The following is a 23,560-nucleotide window of genomic DNA, read 5'->3' as shown; positions in this document are numbered from 1 at the left end:
CAGTCCGGTATAATATCGGTATACGCCTTCGATCCATCAAAACGGGGGCCCCCCGATGAAAATTGTCGCTCGTGGAATTCGTTTCCTTATTGCCGGCGCATGTACTCGCGAATTATGTCCGGTTAATTTTAATTCTCAAATACCGATAACGAACGAGATAACGATCCGTTCGATTCGAGGAATCGTGCGGTAATCACCATCTTCGGAAACGTGTTGAATCTAAATTTATTAATCTCGGCCGAACTAATTTCGATCGCCTGCAACACCGTGTTTGCATTATTAATGAGATTTTTATTTTAACACTAACCGTTTAAATTATCCAATAAAACGTTCTCGTTTATAATTTAAAAAACCGATATAATGTATTCTCGTCTCATAATCGAATTTTCATTGATTCGTTTAAAATTGATTTTTCGTTTAGCTTTTAAACAATGATTATTTAATAATATTACTATAAATGTAGATTAATAAAATTGTATATCGTTATCATAATTTTTGATAAGTCGTTAAATATTTAAAAGTAATACGTCATACGTTATTTTAGCATTAAAAATATAACCAAACAAAATACGAAAATCAAAATTAAAGTAATTACATTTAATACGCCGTTTACTGAATATCACAGCGAATACCATACGTTAACTCAATTAACGTTATTATCAATATTATTCATCATTTACTGGGAATCGCATATGAGATCCCGACACGTTTTACGATCGGTTGCAATTTCACAGGATGTTCATATTACCAATAACCACGAAGAAACAAGTTTGCGGTATTCCAGCCCTTGCATTGGTATACATTACACCGCATTCGGAATTATCACGAAACTCTGAACGTGCCTTGCGCGATCACACGTAACATTTGACGGAGAGTCAAGTTTACATAGCGTAGGGCAACGGACATTTCTGACAATCAAAATTGCAAGCGAGACAAATAACATGATATAAATTTGAAATATCTCGCCTCTTCCTTTCCGCCCCATACGCATCTTCTCCGGTATTTTTAAAGGAAATAATTTATATTTTATTAATATCTCCCTAGCGACCAAGTCCCAGACTTCGATTCGAAGCAATTAAACAATTCCATTACTGGTAAAATTTAATTATAAAAAAATTTTAATTATTTATAAATTGTTATAAATCGCGCGAGCAACAAAACGGGTTTCGAACATTCATATATTTTGTAATGAGCCACGATAAAAATAATTTATCAGCGCTTTTCCGATATTTCTTTTTTTTTTTAACTTCGTGCGGCAGATGTGGTTTCCGCGACTATACTGAAAACTTGCCGATACGAAAGCACCTCGGGGTGCTTCGCGTCGAAGTCCTCGGTGTGCGAGCGTAAACGAAGTTTTCGACATACCTCAGAACCGAGGCTCCAAGTGGCTGCGATCGTGTTGCACTGGAATGTGGGTTTATCAGGAACGTAACAGACACTCCCGGTCGTTTCGGCCGCGGATTCCAATTCGGCTTGATCTCCGCGGCACTCGTACAGGGTCATGTGGTGAAGGTATTCGTGGCTTCCCGGCTGAATAACTGGTTCGTACTGAAATACAGAACAGGCGTGCAAGCTCGTAACGAGGATTAATGTCAAGCGCATTTCGGTTCGTGTTCGTGACGTGTTCATAACTCAGGAACGACGTATACCTTGGCACTTTTATCGTAGTAGAATCGACGCCGAATTAATTGAAGAAATCGCCGGTTCCGAATAAAGAAGTCGTCTTTCGTTCGTTCGTGAAACTTAATCACGCTCGGTGGCAAAAGCACCGCGGTGTTGTTTATTTCCATCGAAGTTTTCGCGACGCGCCGTTTTGCAGACAATTAATCCGGTTAATGATTCGTGCGTCTCGCCGCTTCGATTTGAAGCAAAGCGGATGCCGTTGAATTAAGCACGGGCTAATGGAATATCGTCGGTAAAGAGGACGGCACTTTGCGCCTTGATGGGCGTCATTTCTAGCCGTTAAGAGAAAACTGTTGAGGCGCAAAACTGGCGAGGGAGCGCGCTGATCTTCGGATGCAAGTCGATACGCGGCGGGATATTTCTCGCGCTTCGACGTCGGGAAAACGTGCCGTTTCGATTCCTTCTCTCAACAGGGGAAACAAATTAAGGTGCCCGCCGATACCACGGTTAACGGCGGTACACTCGACTGTTAATCTCGAAATACCTTGGTACTCCGTCAATAAAAGTTCCGTAAAATGTGAAGTAGGAGGGAGGAGGAAAAGGGTATGCGTTTTAAGCGCTTGAATTATCGCAATCGAAACGCTAATCGCGCCTCCTGCTCCGCCCGTCGCTGCACTCGTAGCTGTACCGACGATAGGGACACAGAGCAATCTCATCGCGTAGTTAGGTCACGTCCGATCGAGTTCAAGATTCAGGCGTCGGTCGGTCGACCGGCGCTAGATAGAGCGAACTATATCAGCTGCCCGACCCAACACTCTATTCGGAAACTTTTCGGATGTAAACACGAACATCGGCAAGAATCGAAATGCTATATGGCGGAGGGAAGCAAACAAGATAGAATAAAATATATAATACCTACTAAATAACGTAAAGATAAAACTAAAATAGATATATATTAAGAAAATTTCTTAAACAACGTAGCGAGTAAAATAATCCGTAAATTTTTTTTTTTTTTTTTCTACCGTCGGATGTTTCGTTGGATTACATGACAATTGAATAAAACGCGAATGAAGTATATGGTGAGATTTTATTGAGTTGTCATATGCTTTGTACGAGAGACAGAAAGCTATAACTCGAGAAGCGTAAAACATAAATTACTTACGGAAATATCTCCCGTCCAAATTATTTGCCAACATAAAATTCTCGTCGAATGGGAAATCTACTGAAAATAGGCGAGTACATAAATTCCGAAATTTATTGCAAAGAGGTACGTAGCATTTACGTGATCTCTCATATCAAGAGTTCCAAGTATAACTGCGTGTCTTTTAATCGTGCAATTTTCTTGAGTTGAAAACCAATTTCTATCACGAGAAGTGTATTTTCACATTACTGCGTTACGTTCGTTAATTTATTTGTTACACGGTATTAAGTAAAAGACACCCTATCGCGTGTCATTTAAAATAAATTTACAACTGAAAATTAATAGCTTTTAATAACGTGTAAGAGCGTAATGAAACCTGTGATAATGGGATTTACGTTCGTTGTATAGTTTTGATCGCCGAAAGCGGAGGGATAGATGGGAAAGCACGAGAATGCAGATAATTCCGTTGACAATAAAATATCGCGTCTCGTTGAATTCAAAGCGAAAGACGGCAAACTTTTACTGTCTGATTTGCGTTTTACTACCAGTCCAATTTTGATTTTTAACATGCAGTAATTTGGAGAATTGTGCGCTTCCGCATTGAAATGGAACTTATTACCCACGTGAATCGATATACGCGGGAGTAATACAAGGTTTACGACCGGTTGCTTTGTCACTGTCGTATTTATCGATGACATCTCGTGCATCGATCTGTCAGCGGTGGTAACGAAACCGGCAACCGGAACGGCGAAATGATCTTGCCTACCGCATTGACTCTGCCATCATGCAGATCCGCCCAGTCGTATATTTACAATGAAATTTCATAACCGCATTAATCGACTTGTACTCGGCACGCAAATCGAAGACCGTTTCATAATCGGCCGGGCAATAAGGCACGCGATTATTTTATCGTACCTATCGTAAATGCAAATATATGTTTTAAAATAAAATTTTCAGAATGCTTAATTAAAAAAAAAAGACCATTCGAAATAATATAAAATTACATTACTCATGAAACGATCAAAATTCTTAATTAGCATATTAAAAAGACGAATAAAATTACGCGCGTTCGTGTATTAAATTTTTTTTTTAGTACGATCGCGGTATCACTTAAGAGATCGTCAGAGTGAGATTGTGAGTTAAAGCAATTCTTTCTTCTGGTATATCAGAATACTTCTAAAAGAAACTTTGGCCATGATTAATCATCCGGTATAAAACATCGTAACCTCTAGATTATCATTTTGCGCGGCATATTTATCGGACGGCTACCTGAAGATGCTGCATCTTCAGACGCGAAAACACGCGAGGCAGAAGATAACTCCCGTATAGGGAAGGGGGAATATAGGAGGGACGAGTCGGCAAACTCGACGTGCAGTTTCTTCGGCATTACAAGAGCATCCACCTTCGCTTTAATCAAGTCGGAGAGCGGCGGGCGCGCGCGAGCTACCGTAAACGGGTTATATACCTGGAGGAACTCACCTTCACGACGTGGTGTTTCTGATTAATGCTTGGCATCCTCAGGACACGGCACCAGAGCAGCGTGTCTTGCCCCATGGGTAAACGAACCTGCACAGCAATTCGAATAGTACTTCGTTAAGCGAGTATAATTCCACGGGAAACTAGCGGATAGAGGTACATCGGGGACCATTGATACTTCGGTATCAATGTTACGGAAAGTAGGTATCAGTACCGATACGTTACCCTGAATATCCGGAACGAAAGAATATAATTCAAATAAAAAAAAGTAATAGATTAAAAAAAATATATATGTACATACTAATAATAATATAACAATTTGTTAATTAAATAAATTTATTAATTAAATAAATTGTTCGTATAAATTAAAAAAAAAAAAAAATGACAGACGATAAAATTAAAATTACAAAATCACTTCAATAGAATTTTGATACAAAAAATATAAAAATATTATTTAAACAAAATGCGTTGTAATAAAACATAAACGATATTTGGAGTGCTGCTTTCATTCATATTGTCACAATCACCGTTGCAATTAAATTTAAAAACCCGACAGCTTATAAAAAAAAAAAAAAACAAAAGCAAAATTAATTTTATCACATCCCTACAATTTTATTACTTTGAAAATCAATTACGTCCCTTTTTAAACGTAATTGTCATTTAAGCGCAAAAGTGTTCTTTCGTTGGAACGAATAGCAAGAAGTAAAGAGGAAAATTCGGGGAAACTTAGCTACTTGATGCATACGTCAGGTTAATGGTTTGTTACAACAGAGTAAGAGCAGTTAAACGCAAATATATACGAGAAATTCATTACCATATTTTCCGACGCCGCGTGCGACTTACGTAACAAGGTTGCAAGTTGCTTTTGTGATATACGAGCCCATTTCGCCCTGTCTCAAAGCGGCGCCTTCCACGCCACGCGACTATTTTGCACAGTTCTCATGCACGGCCGGCTGCATTGTGCACGAACGTGTTGCGAGTTTTTCGGCACGTATAACAGAATAAGAACTGCATGTACCGGCGTTAGTTGCGTTACTTGTTCTAGGTGTTTCGCTTGGTATACGCAAGTCGTATTGTTACGTGCAAATGCATACACTGTTCAAAACGCTCGCAAAACGGTATTTCGCAATATTCGAAATGTCACTTAGTTGCTTTGACGCATCCCAATTGTTTGAACGCACAGAATAAGTTTTATAAATAATGAATATAAAATTAAATACGTAATTTAACATGGCATTCCCTACAGCGTACTCCGAGAATGTCATCAAACCACATCCTTTTTTTTTTTTTTTTTTTTTTTTATAGAGAAAATAAAGAAAAAAAGATAAGAGATTTGCTTGTGTTCTGGTCATCTATTTTACTTGTTCGTCAATAGGTAACGTCACGCTATTATTAATATTATTATTATTATTACAACTAATTGCGCAATTTGCACGGTTTCACAAATAATCTACGCTTAATTATGTACTTGTCGATCCAGCGGTAGGATAAAATTACTCGTATTAGTATTAATCCCGCCACTTGTCTCATATGTATCTCCCATCTACAAGTCAGATTTTGATGAATTACTCGGGGAGCACGAGATTTCGTGCATCAATGGAGCCACGCCAGACACCGTTGCAATGTATCTCGGTAAATACAGAGACCCAAGGGAAGTGGGGAACGGCAGGGCGCTGGTGGGTCGTTTCGAACTGCTCGCCGCGGGGCGTACGGACGACCGTATAGCGTCCGAGAAAATTACAATTCTCTTTTTCGCGCATCTCCTCCCCGACGAGCGGCCGCTGCCCTAAGCGGTCGTACCACGCCGGCGGATTCTCCCACGCGCTTATGCGAAATTATCGATGTCGAGATTACCGGGAAGGACGAACGCGTTTATTGTTTTGCGGTCTCGGGCATGTTCCGAGTGACGCCCGGGGGCGATGGATATATTTTTAAAAAAGTCGCGAATGCATTTCCGATTTATGCCGACGGGCGCGCACGACTGCCCTAATTTTGTAACGACTTCTTTCTCCGTTGACATTTACAATCCACACAAAGTGACGGATGGTTAAGGGCAGTAAAAACTTCCATCATCGAATAATAAAGTAATCAGCTTCGCGGCCGCAAGTTGAATTTTTAATTCTAAATTTGTTGAAATGAAGTCATATCTGTAGCAAAAGATATAACAGAAATATTGTAAAATATAGAATAAAAATGGTCTTCACGAAATGTATGCGGGCGGAATATAAAAATTAACGAACCAGTAGCGATCTTTCTAACAAACGGGCGAATATCGCAGAATCTAAAAGAGTAGCAATGCAAACCCCGTTCTTCATCAGAGTCTCGGTTTCTTTGTGCCTATTCTTCTATTCCATATTCATCGTAGCGCGATACAAAAGTTACTTGGCCATTTGGCAACTTTAGCGCAGCGAGTTAAGAGAAAAGTTTCTCGCGATATTCGCGAGAAAAAGAAGTACGGATCGAAATACGGAAATACAACACCAGTGATATTTTAGTACTAGAAGGTATTACATTTTTTCAAGTTTTTAATATATATTATATTAAATATTTCAATATCTTGATGTAAAATAGCAATAATTTCAATTGAGTAATCCGAATAAATTCCGAATAAAAAATTAACGTGATAAACATTTTAAACGGTTTACGTTTCATTGCGACATTATTTTCCACAGCCGAAAAAGTATTTGCACTTCGTCCGCAAACATTTAATTTTACGTCCATGCATGAATGGTAAATAATTTTTCCACACATTAACGCATAAGATTTTTTTTTAATTCTCTTTATATCATTTGTTGCATTTAAAGTAAAAGATACTTTTTTTTTTTTTTTAAAGCAGAGCAACATAAAATACAGCTGAAGAGAACAGATCTTGTTATTTCGATTATTCCACTGCAGCGATTACGACAAAGTCTTTGTAATGCGAACTGTAGAAAAATTTAACCAAAAATAGTGAAATTCGACAAACTGAAAATGCATTTACGACCGAAATGCATTTCGCGTGAGGCATTCGTTGTCTCAAACGATATTACACGGTCAACATTTCCGGGTCGTTTATCAGCACGTCCAGCGGATGATCTTGCACTTTTTCGCGGTCTAACGGACGGAATACGCAAGCGTGTCCCGATTCCGGTCTCGATATAAACTATAAACAGCAGCGGGGCAGACGGTAGAATTAGCATTGTCCGATTCTCGGCGATAGCGCCCGACCTCGTAATCTACGACCCAGCGACGCTAATGAACGAATAGTTTTTGCCGGATGTGACCTGGTTAAGATTTATGTCGTCATAAATTCGGCGCACAATACCTTCTCTCTCCTTCTCTCTCTTTGGCACAGCCGCGTGATAAAAATCCAGTTGCGCGCGCTCAGCTAAATGCGCTCGAACATTCATCTCACGCACGCGATGTACGTACGCACGCGCGCGACCCGTACACGTGTCTACGAATGACGGAAACAAAAGCGTATGACGAGAGAGCTTTGCAAAAGCTTGTACGCGTCTCTCAGATTCGGATAAATAAATGATTCGCCGCATCTCCAATGGCACAACGTCGATCGCGCGCAACCAGTTTCCCTTTGTTTTATTCAAATAATTGTAATTTTCTCCATATAGCTCACGAAATATCGATACGAAGTAATCTTTAATTTTGCGACTTGAAAAATTAATATAAAAGCGTTAAACTTGCTAATTATTATTTTAAATTCTTGAAAATTCTTGATACGGAGCTAGAGATACATATACTTTTTTTTTGGTTTAAAATTAATGTTGAGTTAATAATAAATTACAATACTGGCGATAATTCTTCAGAAAAGCCTGAATAAAGTAACTTCAGTTATCTTAAATACTTTCATGAAACCTGGCTTGAATCTGCCCTCCACACAAATCGAGTCCAATATCACAACGCCGATGGCAGATCCACTTTCGTGAACTCTAATTAAAACTCTTTAATCGTCTTTGTTCGCGCTCGCGAATTTCTCCGCGGTCGGGATGAATATTAACTTTGTTCTTGTTTCTTGTCACGTGCCGTCGTAATAACGCAAATCATAATAAATGCAATGTGCACCAACTGCCTCTCTCCTTTTATCTCTCTCTTTCTCTCTGTCTTTCCTCTCCCCTTTTTGCCTTTCTCCTATTTAATTACATTTAGAGCGAAACGAAGTATTTCCTCCTTTAGCTAGTCAATTTCATTCGTTAACTATTTATCTCAACAGGATATTTGTATCATATTTATCATATGATTGAGTGATTTTATCTCGCGGAAACATATTCTATGAATATGAGAATACGAGAATTTAAATGTTTAAATGAAAATAAAGCCACGCAACATACCTGCTTGTTTAAGATATCCCAGATCTTCAGAGGCGATTCCGCTTCTTGATTACGCGTGTTTCGCCTGGGCTGCGCGTCTCTTTGCACTAGGTATAACGGTCTCGATCCTCGTACTGCCCCGTGATCGGGTAAAATACCGGCCGCAGATACTGGCTCCTCGACGTGATATTGCCACACCACTTGCATCGTGTCATTCTGAAACACAAAGGACGGCCTGAAGTCAAAACGAGTATCTCGCACTACGGTTTTTGCCGCCGAAAAATATCGATAGAGAGACCGGATAGGGAGGGGAGGGGGCCACAAAGGGCCGCGCCTTTGTATCTAGATCGCCATAAAAATTGTTGCTTCCCGGAAAGAGGTACCCCGCACGACGCGAATAAACGTTCTCTGTTGAAGATTGCGCGCTCGGTTGCGTCTTTTAATCAAACCTTTTATAAAATTTACGATCGAAAACTGCATCAAACAAATCGTCGCAAGCTGATCATAAAAATTTCCGAAAAACGAATACAGTTTCTCTTGCTAGTATAATTTTTATAAGATTAAATGTCGACGTTTGTTTTAAAAAATATTTGCTATTAACATTTCAATAAATGAAGTATTCAATAATTAAAATTCTGGACTCGGTCGTATTGTAGACCACCCAGAATGGTCTAAGCACCCCCGGGTCGGGGGAAAAAAAAAGAGGGGAGGGACGATTTCTCTTGGCGTGCGCCAATCATCTGCGGTCATGTTGCGGGCATACGCGATTCACCCCTCGAGAAGAAAAGCAGCCATCGAGGGTGGTCGACCATATATCGAATACAAGCGACAGTGTCCCGCCTGTCGCGGTTGCCCGCGAAACGTACACGTGTCCGACCGCGCCAAACTTGGGGTTGCTTTTACACAAGCAAGCCACTTACATGTTGCGGGACAATCGCGCCTAATTGGGGAACTGACCGTACGCAAGCTCGTTAACCGATTCGTTCGGAAAAAAAAAAAAAAAAGGTCACTCATGACGCGAACGGTAGAATAAAAATGAGAAACGCGCGCAGTTTTTCCATCCGAATTTGCAAGTTTAATGAGGGAACTTCTAATCCCTCTGACGTTAATCTTTTCAAATGGTGACAGGCTGTTTAATTAGTTTAATTTTTTAACTTCTATTACGTACAAATAATGTTCGATTTTATTGAAATGTACGTGGAAAATTCAATATATTTTTTAGAAATGCAAACTTTTATAATTAAAAGAAATACGAAAAAGTTAACTGTCTTATATTTAGTGTATTTTTTTTCTATTAAAATAACAAATTGCACTTGCATATTTTAATATATTCGTGATACAGTAAGATTTCTAAAATCGCTTTATTAGACGTTGATTCAAAAATATTAATGCAAGTATGAGAATTCACATTTGTCATGTTCCTCGATCGTTATCGACCCCTGTCTACCGCCATTAACGTATCGGAGACCCAGATTAAGAGCGTACTTCGCCACTCCAGACACGTCTCGACGGGGAGCAAAAAATCGCCGGCGGAATCACAGAAGTCGCGCAATCGGCGACGTACGAATTTGCAAACCGCTCACGTGTTACCCATTCACGTTCCTCGATAATCGCCTAACCCCACATCGCGTTCGTCCCCCCTCCTCGAAACGGAGAAATCCCACGTTAACTCCACCGCGTATAATCGTCGGCGCACCTACGTTTGTTTCCGAATTGGTTGAGACAATTGGGCGCCGTTTTCGCCTCCGACGCGAACAGAACCGTAAAGGCAGAGTACGGCGTGGCCTAGATCGAAAGATTCCCGAGGCCAAGATGGAAGGTCGATCGGAGGGAATGGGCATCGCTGTGAAAGGAACGAGGTGTGAATCACGCGATTCGTTATCGATCGATTCCGGAGACGCCCTTCAACTAAGTCATGCTCCCTCTCATCTTCATTAAATTTTACAAAGAACTTTACGCTACGGCATAGCAAACACCTTGCTTTAAAAAAAAATTCCTTTTTTTTTTTTTTTCGATATATTTTTATGGCAAGAATTGCACGGAAATTGCTCGTAAGAGCTTCGTTGATCATTATTTACACACGCATACAAAAGCTATTGTGAAATTCGAATTCACCATTCGCGACTAAGCCACGCGCTCGATCTCAGAAATCCTGATTTAAAAGATCCACCTAACCCACTGCATACTTAAGTAGATCGACAAGAAAAGAACGATGTGGAGGAAATCTTCGAAAAGCAGAACCGATTTCGACTTGTAAAGATCACTGGATATAATTTATGAAAACTATAATGCATTTATTATTTCAAAAGTACCTACTTATTATAGATGTTTATTAGACTTAAAAAGAAAAAAAAAATTACAACATAATTAAAAAATGCGTGCATATTTTTAAATTATAAAAGACTCTTTAAAATGAGAAAAAATTTCACAAATTATTTAATTATCTGATAACAATCTAAAAGAAAAAATAATTATTTTCATCTATAAATGTTTTCCTAAAAAAAAAAAACAAGTATCTTTGCTTCAAACGCATGAATAAGATGTTAAAAAATCTTGCTTGAAAGATAGGCAAGATAACTTTGCGAAACGAGATGTAAGCAAGAAGACAAACGGAACGGATTTGAGATTCGAAGACATCCTCCACTAACTCAAACGACGTTTCTTTTGCGGAGGAACTTTGTTGTTCGTTGTTCTCGCAAGCCGTAAATCTTTTCCACTTGTTCGTTTTGCACGCCAATGTCCTTTCCTCTGGTTGCGTATCCTACGTTAGGAACAGTCGTAGAGTTTGCAATTATCCGTTCCAATAGTCGTCGAGTCAAAGGGAGAGAAGGGACCGGATGGAGGCGGAAGATCCCATTTCGCAAGTTAAAGATGTCAGCCGCGATGTGAGCAAATGGTGCGCGAGTTCTCTTGGAAACCCTGGCATAAAAGATCTGGGCCACGTGCTCCGTGGAATTTCAAAGTTAAGTGCGAAGAGGGGAAAGAGAAGGGATGGCAGAATACATCGAAGAGAGCGAACTATAATCGTGCTTAATAGAGTTCCCCTATTACGCAAAGCGAGTAAAGTTATTGTTGTCGCGAACGTCGTTTTTGAACTCGAGAAAATGATTTCGAATCATAAAAACAATTTCACGAATAAGCGGTGCTATTTTATCTTATAGCAGATTCAATTTCGGCTTTCGACAGTCGTCCAGAAACCTTCGGTAATTGGTAAAACGATTATCTTTATCTGATTTAATTTTCATCTACCAGAAATAAAGGCCAATTGCTTTTTAGATTCGGAAATCAGGGGAGGGGGCCAATGTAATATTGATGTTACTATAAAAAACGTTACAATAAAGGGATAACAAATGGGAATCATTCGGCCAAGCACGCGAACTGGTCTATTCTCCGAAATTGAAAATCCAGTTCTTTCTCTCTTCGAAACTTCCCACTCTCCCTATTCTTCCTCTTCGGTATTACGCCAGGAATCGTATCTCACGTCTAACGTCGCGCGGCAGTCGTTGAATTTAAGGGGCGTACCCCAATTTCGAGGTTGAGAGATATCACTTGCTATGTGAGCAAATGACGCGCTCTTCCTTCCTCAGAAAACTCCGTTTTAGAAACTCGATAACGCTCCCCGCTTTTAAATCTTTATTTCAGCGGTGAGCCGGAAAAAAAAAAGAAAAAAAAAGGCAAAGGGACGATTCTCACATCATAGATAATTTTAATAATACTAAATACTCAAAAAGTGACTTAAAATTTAAAAGTTATCAAAATTTCAAAGTGACAACGAGCATTTAATACATTTTCATTGGCTTGAAATAATTTGTGAACAGAGAACCCTCCACTTTCGTCGCAACAGATTTCAGCTAATTGCGAACGTAAACACTCACGGTTTTCGCTCTTGGAGAACAACTCGAGAGTCAACACCGGTGACAATTGTTCCACTTTGACGCGGTGGTAGCAACTCTCTTTGAGTTAACTTTCGAGCGTGCTGAAAGTATCTTCCTTTCCGCGAGAAGAAAAAAAAAAAAAAGGGGCCGCGAAACTTTGACGGTAGTTCGCTTCTCGCTGAAAGAAGGACGATTTCCGATCTTCGGTATATAGACAAACCGATACTCGTGAGTAGCTTCTTTCGGAGGCAACGTTAATTGCCCGGAGCGCAAAAATCCGACGGCCAGTTATCGACAAATCAGCTCGCACGTCTGCCCTCGTTTTTCTCCACCCCTATCTCTAGCATCCGTCTTGTTCGCCTGTCGTCTTAGCAGAACGCGCGTTCGCAACCCCGATAGGGAAAACTAATATTGAACATTCCTAAGTAGAATGCAAAGGGTGCGACGAGGGGGGGTGGCGATGAGGGCTGCCCACCGTCATGCGGCTGGGGAAAGGGAAGGATGGGAGAGAAGCTCGAACTCGAAAGTTTTAAAAAGTAATTAAGGGCTTCAAACTCCCAACACACTCGCTTCTCGCCTGCCTACAACTTCGTTCATGCCGTCCAACCCCTTGTACCCTCTCTTTCTCACTTTGTTCGTCATCAGTCTCTTTCTCGCTTCGTTCCCTCATCATCCGTGACATTAGAGGGAGAATACTTTGCTATCAGCTAGAAATGAATTATTTCGTTATCTTGAGAAAGCTAATTTTTTTTTTTTTTTTTTTAAATAATCGTAATTTTTTTTTTTTTTTTAAGTTAAAAAGCAAGAGAAACGACATTGTTCTTTCTTTCTTTTGGTAAAAGATATAAAATATAATTATTGAAACTGAAAGAAACGTATTTTCAAGCGTTAAAGTATTTGGCCATTTCAAAGAATTTGTCTGTTTGTTACAAATGTTTAAACGTATGTACCATAAATAAGCGTAGTTTGCCATAAAGTAGATAGGAGTTTGCTCGCATACTCGCCACCTGGGGAACGGCGGAGGTGCCGAATCGATAATCTCAGTCTCACGAGATCCAGCCGGGGTATCTCGAATTCAAGTACTCCCGCGAGCGTGAGCGCAATTTGCAATAAAGCAATACGCGGGCTTCTACATATTTATCACCGCAAAACGTAAGGAGAAATCGATAATAGTGCCCCGCAAGTACCGATCCGGCCGACGAGATCGAATCGGTCGACGGTCGACAGTCTTGATTCGCTGTAACGGGCGTAAATTTTGCCGAAATCTTTTCCCGCAACTGGGTGCTAAGTATAAAATTTTGTAAAAATAAATTCTTAAAAATTCAACAAACTGTTTAAATGCCGGTAATGTTTTTACAAATAGATTTAAAATTAAATTTTATATGCACGTTAAAAAAAAAAGGAAAAGTACAAAATAAAAGTTTCTTGTTTTTACGTAATTTCAAATAGGCTGCTTTTGGAAAAATTCAGTTTTAAGCACAGCGAATGTATGTACATGACTGTTATTAATAATCGTAATATTGCAACCTGGCGATCAAATATCCGTTAAAAAAAAAAGATCGATGAATTCGTTGGAGGTTAAGCGACTGGAAGGAACAGCGATGAAACTCGAACACCCTGTGTACGGGATGGCGTATGTATACGCCTCGGCTGGAATACGATATGTACGCTGTACGTGGTGCAATCATTCGTAACGCCAGTGCCATTGAAAGTGTCGCAGGCCCCGGTTACAGCAGCCCGCGCACCTACGTCGATTAGATTCAAATACGTATCAGTGTTTCACGTGCACGCGAGAAGAATACTTTACGCGCATCGATTTTCCTCACGGCGCGTGCAGACCCGAGCTTCGTATTCTCGTTTAAGCGCTAAACGTGCCTCTCGCCTATTCCTCCGCACCGATTGATACGGAACGCGATTTTCATATTGTCGAGATTCGAAGTAAAAAAGAAAGAAAAAAAAAAAAAGAAAAGAAAAGGAGTTACAATTAATCCGCAAAATTAAGTATTCGATTCTTAAATTTAATCAGTGCCAGATATCATCGTTGTATTAAACTAAAATTGTTTCGTGATCTTTAAAATAATTTCTAAAATTTACTGAATATAAAAAAAGGCAATTAAAGTACTAATTATTTTATTTCGTCGACATCTTTTAATATTTAATAAATTCCTGATCTTTGATTGCTTTCAATTTTTCTTCATAGTTAAATTAAACCCAGAGGATGAAGAAGTCCCTTTTTAATAAACGCTGCTGAAAGTACGATTAAATTAAATCAACCGTGTCTTCCGACGTGATAAAATCGCGTGCATTTTCTTTAATTAGACTGGAGCGATATTCGCGAGTCCTTGAGATAACTTCTACCCCATGTCGACTTACGAACTTCGAAGAATCCTAAATAGGGCCGTCGCGTAATGTCAAGTGCGAGTAAAATCGCTTTATCATGGCGACGCGGGGCAATTCCTTTTCCTCGTTTCCGCCTGGCGAAGTTCCTCCCCAACATCGGCTAGATAATTTTGGAATCGCGTGATTAAAGTTCTCACGATTAAAGTTCCCGCTCCGTTTGAATAATGACGCGAAAACGCGCGCACGTCGGCGAAGATACACAAGCTATATCGGCGCTTGTTGTGTTAGTTTTCGTACTCGGCGCTGCACAGCCGGCGATAAAACGAGCGCGATCTCACACGGATATCTAACTGCAACAGATAAGACGGCACGATTCCCGCTCGCAGATGTATGCTACCAAGCGCGTACATTGCGCTACGCGTTTAATGAAGTTTAACAGAATTAAAGTCACTCCGGGAGGTAACACGAGCGCAAGATGAGCCTGTGCAGATCAATAATTGTTTCTTTATGCTTCCAAGAGGTTCGGAACTGAATTTCGCTACCATTTGCGTTTCCAATTTTCTTCTTTTTTAATTTTTTTTTTTAGTACAAATTGCATATAAAATTTATCAGAAGAGAGAAAAAAAAAACAAGTCTTGCAAAAGTAGCGACTGCAAGTTCCTTGTTATAAGATATTTTCTGGAGGGAAATTATTACAAATTAATTCATACATATATTTAGTAAGAGATGTTTATTCTAAAATTTCTCGTCATCCCACGTACAAGCCGTATAAATTCGCGAGCTAGGAAACGTCTTGAGATTCATTCTGGACCTGTTTGTTTATTCTCCTGCAGAAGTATGCTCTTGGGAATTGCCGATTAGCGCAATGTTTTCACGAGATCAACGGCGGCGTTTTAATTTTTTTTTTTCTTTTTAAAAACTTACGGGGCGAAACTTAATCACGGGGTGTAGCGGGACTTCGTCGAGTGGCATTGATTGGATACGCTTGTGTACTCCGCGTTGAAAAAGGGTGGGCGCCGTTAACAAGATTCTATCGCTTTGCTTGGTGTATCGTTGGTGCTCTCTTCATCAACGTGAAGCCGATGAGCCAACATCGGCGAATACGTGGCCACCGGCGTACCTGAGCGCATCCTCTGGTATGTACCCAGTCATTAACGGGTAAACTCAGTCTAAACTTCCCGGTGAATCCTGTCAAGGACCCGAAGCAATACTCACAAGCGTTGTTGCAACGTAACTAAGCGCGCGCCGAATTCGCCCCGCCGAAGCTGAACTTCGGTGCTCGATACGCGAAGATTAATGACGATCGCTTAAAGTTTCCGGATTAACACGTGGACGTGGCTCGTCAGACGGGGCGAAAATATTCGCGCTCAATCATTAGCGAATTATACATCAATTACGTATATATAATTATTACATAAATAATGTACAATAGAGTGGGAGAGAGAAAAAGAGATTTGGAGGTACGTTACAAATTGTTTATACAAATGGCAAATCCTTCTGTGGACTCATGCTTATTTCATGAGGCAATTAACTGCCATTTTCATTTATTGGCCATTAATTAATGTTACAATTGTGTAATGAAATGGCGCTTGAATAAAACATGTGTTTTGTTTTGCGTCTGTGGCATTGTTAATTTACATGTGCGGTACATTAAAACATTAACATCAACTGGCGAGACTAAAACATTAATCATTTTACTTATATAGAAAATTATGTGTTACATATTGAAATTATGTCTCTGGTTTCGTACGCGTCGCGTGTAACGACGAAAAATTCCGGCGATAAACGGACAACTTGTTACTTGATTTCGATCTATGTATTATTGTGAGACCGTTCATTCAGTAAGACGACTTTCGGGTTAAAATTAAAATTAAGTTACGTACACGCAAACATATATATATGCATATCGGTGTAGGGCAGGATAATCGCGCGTAGTCTCGCAAGACGATTTGTTCGCTATTTTCGGCCGTCACTCAACCGAGATCAATAAACGCATCCAGACCGCGGTGGCTGATAAAAATAGCCCGCGGTCAGGATAGTCGACTGCCGGAATTGGAAAGTGGAGACCACCCTTATCGCTTATCGACGCGCAACAAAGTGGCGTGGGCAAAGCGCGAGTATTCGCGTCAGCAAGCCGCGCCAAGGCGAACACGAACTGAGTTTGTATAATTAACGAGCTTGCGGTGGGCTTTCTCTTTCTCTTTCTCTCTCTCTCTCTCTCTCTTTCTCTCTTCCGTCTCACGGGCAGGTTCTTGCAGGTTCACCCTCCGGCAGAATCGCATGTGTTCATTCCGCGGCGTGCGCCACTTATGCCGAGAATACTGAATTATTCCGCAGCCGCGCACACGCGCGGCTCCCTCTCTTCGTAATTCTTCAGCTATCGATTCCGCGTTACGCCGACTGTGTACCTCCGCTTTTTCTTCTTCACTCTCTCTGCTTCTCTTTTTCTCTGACTTTTTTTTTTTTATTACTTTACCCAACGCGGAAGGCATCACTCACTGCGTTAAATGACCGAGCATCAACGTTCGCATTCACACCGCCGCCAACTCAATACGGAATTCGTCGCGTGAACGCTAAGAATAAGTCCCCCGTAGTTTCCTACCCCGCGCCGCGCGGGCACGCGCGAACTTTTCCCCGGAGGCTTGTATCCTATGTATTTCCTCCTATTTTCTTTTCGCCGATAGCGCGCGATAGGAAATACAACGGTGATATAAATAAATGCCATGCGAAGCGCACGTAAGTGCGAGAAACGTAGAAAACGTTGCACCTGTCAAACCGCGCGTAATGCGGACGTAGTCCGGAGTAACGCAATTTCGTTTAAAGATATATGCGCCTTGCCGGCGCCGTTTCCCACCGGCAACGGGAAAGTGCAGAAGTCGCTCCGAATCAACGATATTTCGAATTTCGCCCGGCTGTTGCGCTCACAAGTTGTACAATTGACCGTAATTGCACAATGGTATTAATAAATATTGAAAGGTAAATGGCCGCCGATTAACCATCCCACCCGCCTCCGTACACAGAGTTCTAATTTAATCCGAAGTGCAGAGCACGGGGATACTCGATGTTGCTTAGCGAGTGATGCGGGATGAGACATCGTCCTGGCCTATGACGTTGACTGTCGTGTCAACGAACCAGAGAATCCCTGGGGACTCCGTTCGCCGGCGTAGCAGACAGGAGGGCACTAAAGTTCGCGTAATTTAGCTACGGCGTAGACTCTACCTTCGGTATAGCCGCGTCAATATTAATCATCGTCGTCCTCGGCGCGGGCAAAACGTTCGGGAACGTGGAAAATCGGAAACAATGAGCGGTCATATTCTCGCAGGCGCGTATAGAATGGCCCAGCTACCGGAGACTGACTAATATTTGTCGGAAGTAAACGGTGAAAGCCGAATCGAGACTGTCCGGATCTTTCCCCAGAGCGGCTACGTTAAAATATATCGGCCGACATCCGTCTCGCGATTTCCTGTTTAAAGAACGTCGCTGCCGCGCCCTGTATTAGTTGGTTTCGAAACTTCGATATTGCTCAACAAATATAGAACGTCTTTCTGTATTATAGAGCGTAATATAAAATGATTACGTTTCCATCAATCGTAGCGATAATTATGAAAATAGTAACCCGAGTGGAAATTTATCTAATCTGATTTTGCAACTGGTGGTTAGATCGCGCAAATTAAATATATTTCTTAACTAGTGACTGTCTTAAAAAAATAAAATCCGGCCAGATCTTAACACACGCACGTGCTCACACTACCGCGGCGGTCAAAACGCGCAGTAGATTAATACGCGGCGAAAAACGTTCAGATATTTAGCTTTTCTACCTCGTTATTAGCTGGTAATAATTATCTAGTTCCAATCGACGATCTTCGGATGATGAATTAAATCGTTTTTCATGGGTAAAATTTTCACAAGTGTGCGAATAGGTAACAAAACTTTATTCATTCAATTTTAATTTCCAAATTAATGACTTTTATATCCATTAAAATTGTAAAGGCCGTAAGAACGATCTCGGGTTTCAGAAGAACGTAATATCATTTCAAATTCACTTTCTTACTTCCGTCTAAGTTTTGGCGTTCAATTTACGTGAATCTGAAAACAGAGATACGCTGCCGAGTTTGTATACGTTCTTGATGGCGAATGAAGGACGAAGAAGGAATGGCATTCAGCTCTCGCGATAACGACTGGCATCAACGGTGGTGCACCTTCTCGCAACCCTCGCGAGTTTAATGCGCACGGAAGTAGAAAGGATAGAACTGAAAGAGGAACTGCGAGAGAAAAAGGGGGAGAGGGTTGGTGAGACCGAGAGAAACGTACTATACGTCAAGACAATAAGTGCCATTAAGATAACGGCGGCGGGGAGGCTTAGATAACCCCCGCATGAACCTCTTCCACGAATCCCGTAATGGAGGGCTCCGTTTTATTCCGACGTTATTTTTGGCGTATCCGCCAGGAACTTACGGGTGTCCTTGCTTTTCGGTAACGATCCAATCTCGCTCCGACGCGCGCAACTGGCCATTCGCGATTCAGATAAGCGCGATAAGCTCTCTTCATTCAGAAATGTCCAAGCATTAACCCTTAGAAATGAATCTACTTTTCTGCGCTCGAGATTTCTCTCGAGTTTTTTTTTTTTTTGCTGCAAGTTAAAAACGTAATGTCTGAACTTGTTTTTCATTAAAAACTGCCCGCAAGTATGAAACTCCAATGTACAATTATAATTAATTCAAAATCTAATTTTCTTAAATTTAAAATTCTGTATCCTTAGCTTCCGTTATTCATTTCTTGAACAATCCTCGAGGAGATCGTGTTATAAATATTAGAGAATATTAGCTTGTCGTACTTGAAATCCCTATTTCTTTTTTTTTTTCCGTCTGAATAAAAATATCGCCCGCAGGTTCGATAACCAGGTCAAAAGAAATACGCGACTTCTCGAATCCTTCGTAAATCCTCTTCCGCAAGCTTCGATCTTCTCGCAAGAGGTTCACCGGAAAGCAAATGACGCGAGCCCGCTGAATACGCTTTGCAGAGTGCGAATCTGCGCGTCGCACAGAGGTTTGCGGAAGGAATGACGCTTGCAAGGGGATGCAACCCTACATATACTCGAAAGACGAGGAAGGGTTGCGTATGAAGAGAGCGTCGGGGCGAAAGGGGAAGAACGGCGTTCGTCTCGGTGGAAAAGCAGCGCGGGAATAGCGTGGATCGCGAGGACGAAATTGGAGATCGAGTGGCGAATACCGGAAGAGTGGCTGCGCCACTCGGCGGTGGAAACGAGACTATTCGATCGCGTAGAATGGAAAATGGAGAAACGCGTGTGCGCCCGCACGCACGGGAGAAACCGGAAGATTGGTGCGACGAATAAGCCGCGCCAATAGAAAGTCGTCCCGACATTCGCGTTCTCGTGAATTCGGTCTGGTCGAGATTTCGTATATATTTCAGCTATTGAATTCGGCGAGTCGAGTGTGCGGGGGTCGATCCGATAAACGGATCATCGACTTTCGAATGTCAATTCGGAAGTCATAAGCTGGCGGTAAACTCCGCTCTGCATTTCACGCGAATTAAATAAATATTAACACCCTAACTTATTGCGCCGGCGAACCCTCCGCACTACGGTGCGGCTAGAGAGACATATCGCGATTGAGACGATTAACGAAGTTAGGTACCTTTGGTTGAGAAGCAAAAATTTATGAGCAGGTCGTTAAAAATATTCGACAAAAAAAAGTATCAAGAGATGTTGCGGCGGTTTTGCGTCGAGCGCCGAGCTGGCGACTGCCGAGATTATCAAATCTCGATACACTCGGCTCGCGTTCATTTGAAAGTCATAAATTTCGAACGGATCATTTAAAAGTTCACCGGCGCAATAAGTTTATAAAATGATTTATGAAAAAGGATTTATCAGTTTTATCGAACTGCAGTAATACCGACTCTCGTAAAGCTGAACAAAACACAGAACGTCACCGTCTAAGTTTCTTCGAATCTTTTTTTGAACGCGGAATTAAATTGATGGCTTAAAACGGCAATGATCGACGTCATCCTTTTACTTGGCAGAGAAAAAAAAAAAGACGTGTAATTTGCCAAATACTTGGCCAAGTGTGTAAGTACCAAAGTAGTGTCTTGAAGAATGAAACTCTTTATGCGGGAAACTTAAAATACGAAGGTTGAAAAATTTTCGAGGGGGAAGATTCTTCTTCGTGCACTTCTCATTCGGGTTCGCGAGCACGGACAGCAAATTTGTCGCAGAAATGAAGGGACGTGGGTGCAAAATGTCTTATGCGATCTTCTTTGAGGATCGTGCGATCGCTGGAAATGAGTTCCATTGAACACTCGGTTATAGAAAAATGGATAAATGCGAGCACTCGGTGCAAACATCTTTCCGATATGTGCGAATCTGTTATAACGTCGATAGTCAGGAAATAGAAATTGTATCGCGGAATTATTTCAATTATTAACTGTTCTAGTCGCATGTTTCTAAAACGTGTGTCCGAATCTAAAATTATATTTATATCGTCGAAGAAAATTTGCGATAGATCAATTAACCAGCTGGTGTACGTTCTCAATTTTGTTGCATCGCTTATATTATTAACATCTAGCTTTTTTTCGGATAAACGGAGTCCCTGAGTCGTGTAACAGTTTAAATGCCAGGCACGTCGCTTTACTGTATGGCTATCGGCTCTTCCAGTTTTCGCAACGTTACTTTCTGTCGGCGATGCGCCGCACAAAAGGCATACAAGCTCGCTCGTCACGTCGATGTGGCTGAGACGCGTCGCGCGATAACTACCTGCGCTTATAGTTTATCTGCAAAAGCGACGACGCATATTAACGTAGCGTGGCGTGACGGCTCAAGCCAGATACGACTTCTACGCGTATCTGCAGTTTGAACCGCCGCTGTCACTACCGCCTGCACCGTAAAACTGCATTCGGAATTTCTGGTAACTGGTAATATCATTCGCGCACTATTAAGCCGTCACAGCACGAACGAGTTTAGAGCGAACGTTTTCCGCAGACTGCGCAGACAGGAAAGTTAATTTCAACGATGCGTCGGGAACATATAAACGGCGAATAACGTAGGTAATATTAAAGGAGACGTTTATGTTTTTATAAAATTTAAAGATATATATAGTATTTCACATTAATTTTGAATAATTTCTATTTGACGGATGTGAAAATTATATGTTTAATATCAAAGTCCAATCACGGTCTGAATTACTTATTAATTAAATTAGATTTAATATGTATTAACTGACGCGACATTTCGATCTCAATTAGAGAGAAAAAAAAAGGCTAATAGACAAACCGGAAGAAAATATTTCTAGATATGACATTTCTGAAATTAAAATTATAATGTCAAACTGTTAAAAATATTTAATAAGTAGATACTTTTAATATAATGAATAATTTTCAGAATAAATCAATAAAAACTCTAAATTTAATCATAGATTTAATTGTGGCATTAATGGACTCGTTCGCTATCCTGACTCTAGCGATTTGCAACCGACATTACAAATCAAGGAGTTGGGGCAATGGATTAATTATTCCGGCGATAACGATCACTCTCCGAGCTCTCGATATCCGGCGTTCCATCCGAAGTAATTTCGAGTCGTAGCTCGAAATGGATCTCTCGCTACTCGTTTCCGCCGAACGGTGCGGAATTGCACGTACGGAGGATACGTCGGCTACAGATGCGGATCAGTGCATGCGTGCACGTGCACGTACGCGCGGACACGACTTGCGATATGCAACTTGGCACCGCCCGTCTCTTTTCGCGCGGAATCCAATCGGTGGCCCAGATTCTTCGACGATATTCGTCATCGGTGCGCGTATTACATATATGAAACGTACAGGGTAGTTCACGACGCGGTAGATATAATATGACGGATCGATCTTGAAGAGTGTCTTAAAAAAAAAATATATATATTTTTTGCGAGATCTCTTTCGTGCAAGTACGAAACAGCGACTATTCCTATCTATAAAAAATTGATGTTTAGCTGATTAGCTGAAGTTCCTTCTAGTCAAATGTTAAAAAAAGGAGACAAAAATAAAAAATAAAAAAAAAGGGAATGACTATATGTATAATAATGAATTTTTAAAAAATATTACACCTAAGAACATGTTGTATAAATTTATGTTTGAATCCAATCGTATTATATATATTCATATGAAACTTTTATTTGCAATGACAAAATCTGAAAATCATATCTTAAAAAGTTACGTAAATCGTAAAAAGACCTCATCATTGTGGAGCGCACTATATGATTTTCCATTGTCCGCCGAATATGAGCTTATAGATGGGCGAGAAAAATCCATCGGGCGAGCACTGTTTGCAAAAATTTCATTTCGAACAAATTCCTGTTCCCGCACATAGATATCAATGGCGTATTCCTTTGCAAAGTACGTTCGTTCGAACGTTATTTCTGCGGTTTCTATATACGCGCATCGTGCATTTGGGGACGTAAATATTTCGTAAAAATAGAAGATATTACGAGTTGGGTCAGCCGTATCGACTACATGATGACTGCGGCCTTTGAATTTATGCAATATTTATGTTCGACAAGCATTCCAGCTTACAAAAGCAATTTCTCAGAAATATATAGATCTACATATCTATAAAAAAAATATATTATCCGTGTTTTAAAAAATATTCGCGATAAAAAGGGTGATATATATCGATGATACTTAATTGTATATCGATAAAAAAAAGCAATTTAAAAAATAATTTATATTTATAAGTTAGAAAATTAAATATGTTTACAGAGAATAAAATCGGCGTTTTATAAATAGTTTAATCATACATACAGAAATCTATTTTTAAG

General features: G+C 40.6%; 1 protein-coding gene across 2 annotated transcripts in view; it reads right to left on the bottom strand.

The window, feature by feature from the left end:
• The window catches only part of Olf413 (DBH like monooxygenase olf413), a 174,998-nt gene that overhangs the window by 8,836 nt on the left and 142,602 nt on the right, over positions 1–23,560 (bottom strand). For both annotated transcript variants that reach the window (XM_070669136.1, XM_070669137.1), the window contains exons 4-6: positions 8,566–8,760; positions 4,244–4,330; positions 1,366–1,548 (exon numbers count right to left, since the gene is read on the bottom strand). In XM_070669136.1, the coding sequence (XP_070525237.1) occupies positions 1,366–1,548; positions 4,244–4,330; positions 8,566–8,760 (465 nt within the window). The remainder of the gene's footprint in view (positions 1–1,365; positions 1,549–4,243; positions 4,331–8,565; positions 8,761–23,560) is intronic.

The sequence above is a fragment of the Cardiocondyla obscurior genome, linkage group LG18 (genome assembly GCF_019399895.1).
Source record: "Cardiocondyla obscurior isolate alpha-2009 linkage group LG18, Cobs3.1, whole genome shotgun sequence".
Lineage (NCBI taxonomy): Eukaryota > Metazoa > Arthropoda > Insecta > Hymenoptera > Formicidae > Cardiocondyla > Cardiocondyla obscurior.
Note: the sequence above shows the minus strand (reverse complement) of the source record. Positions and strands in the feature narration are given on the sequence as shown.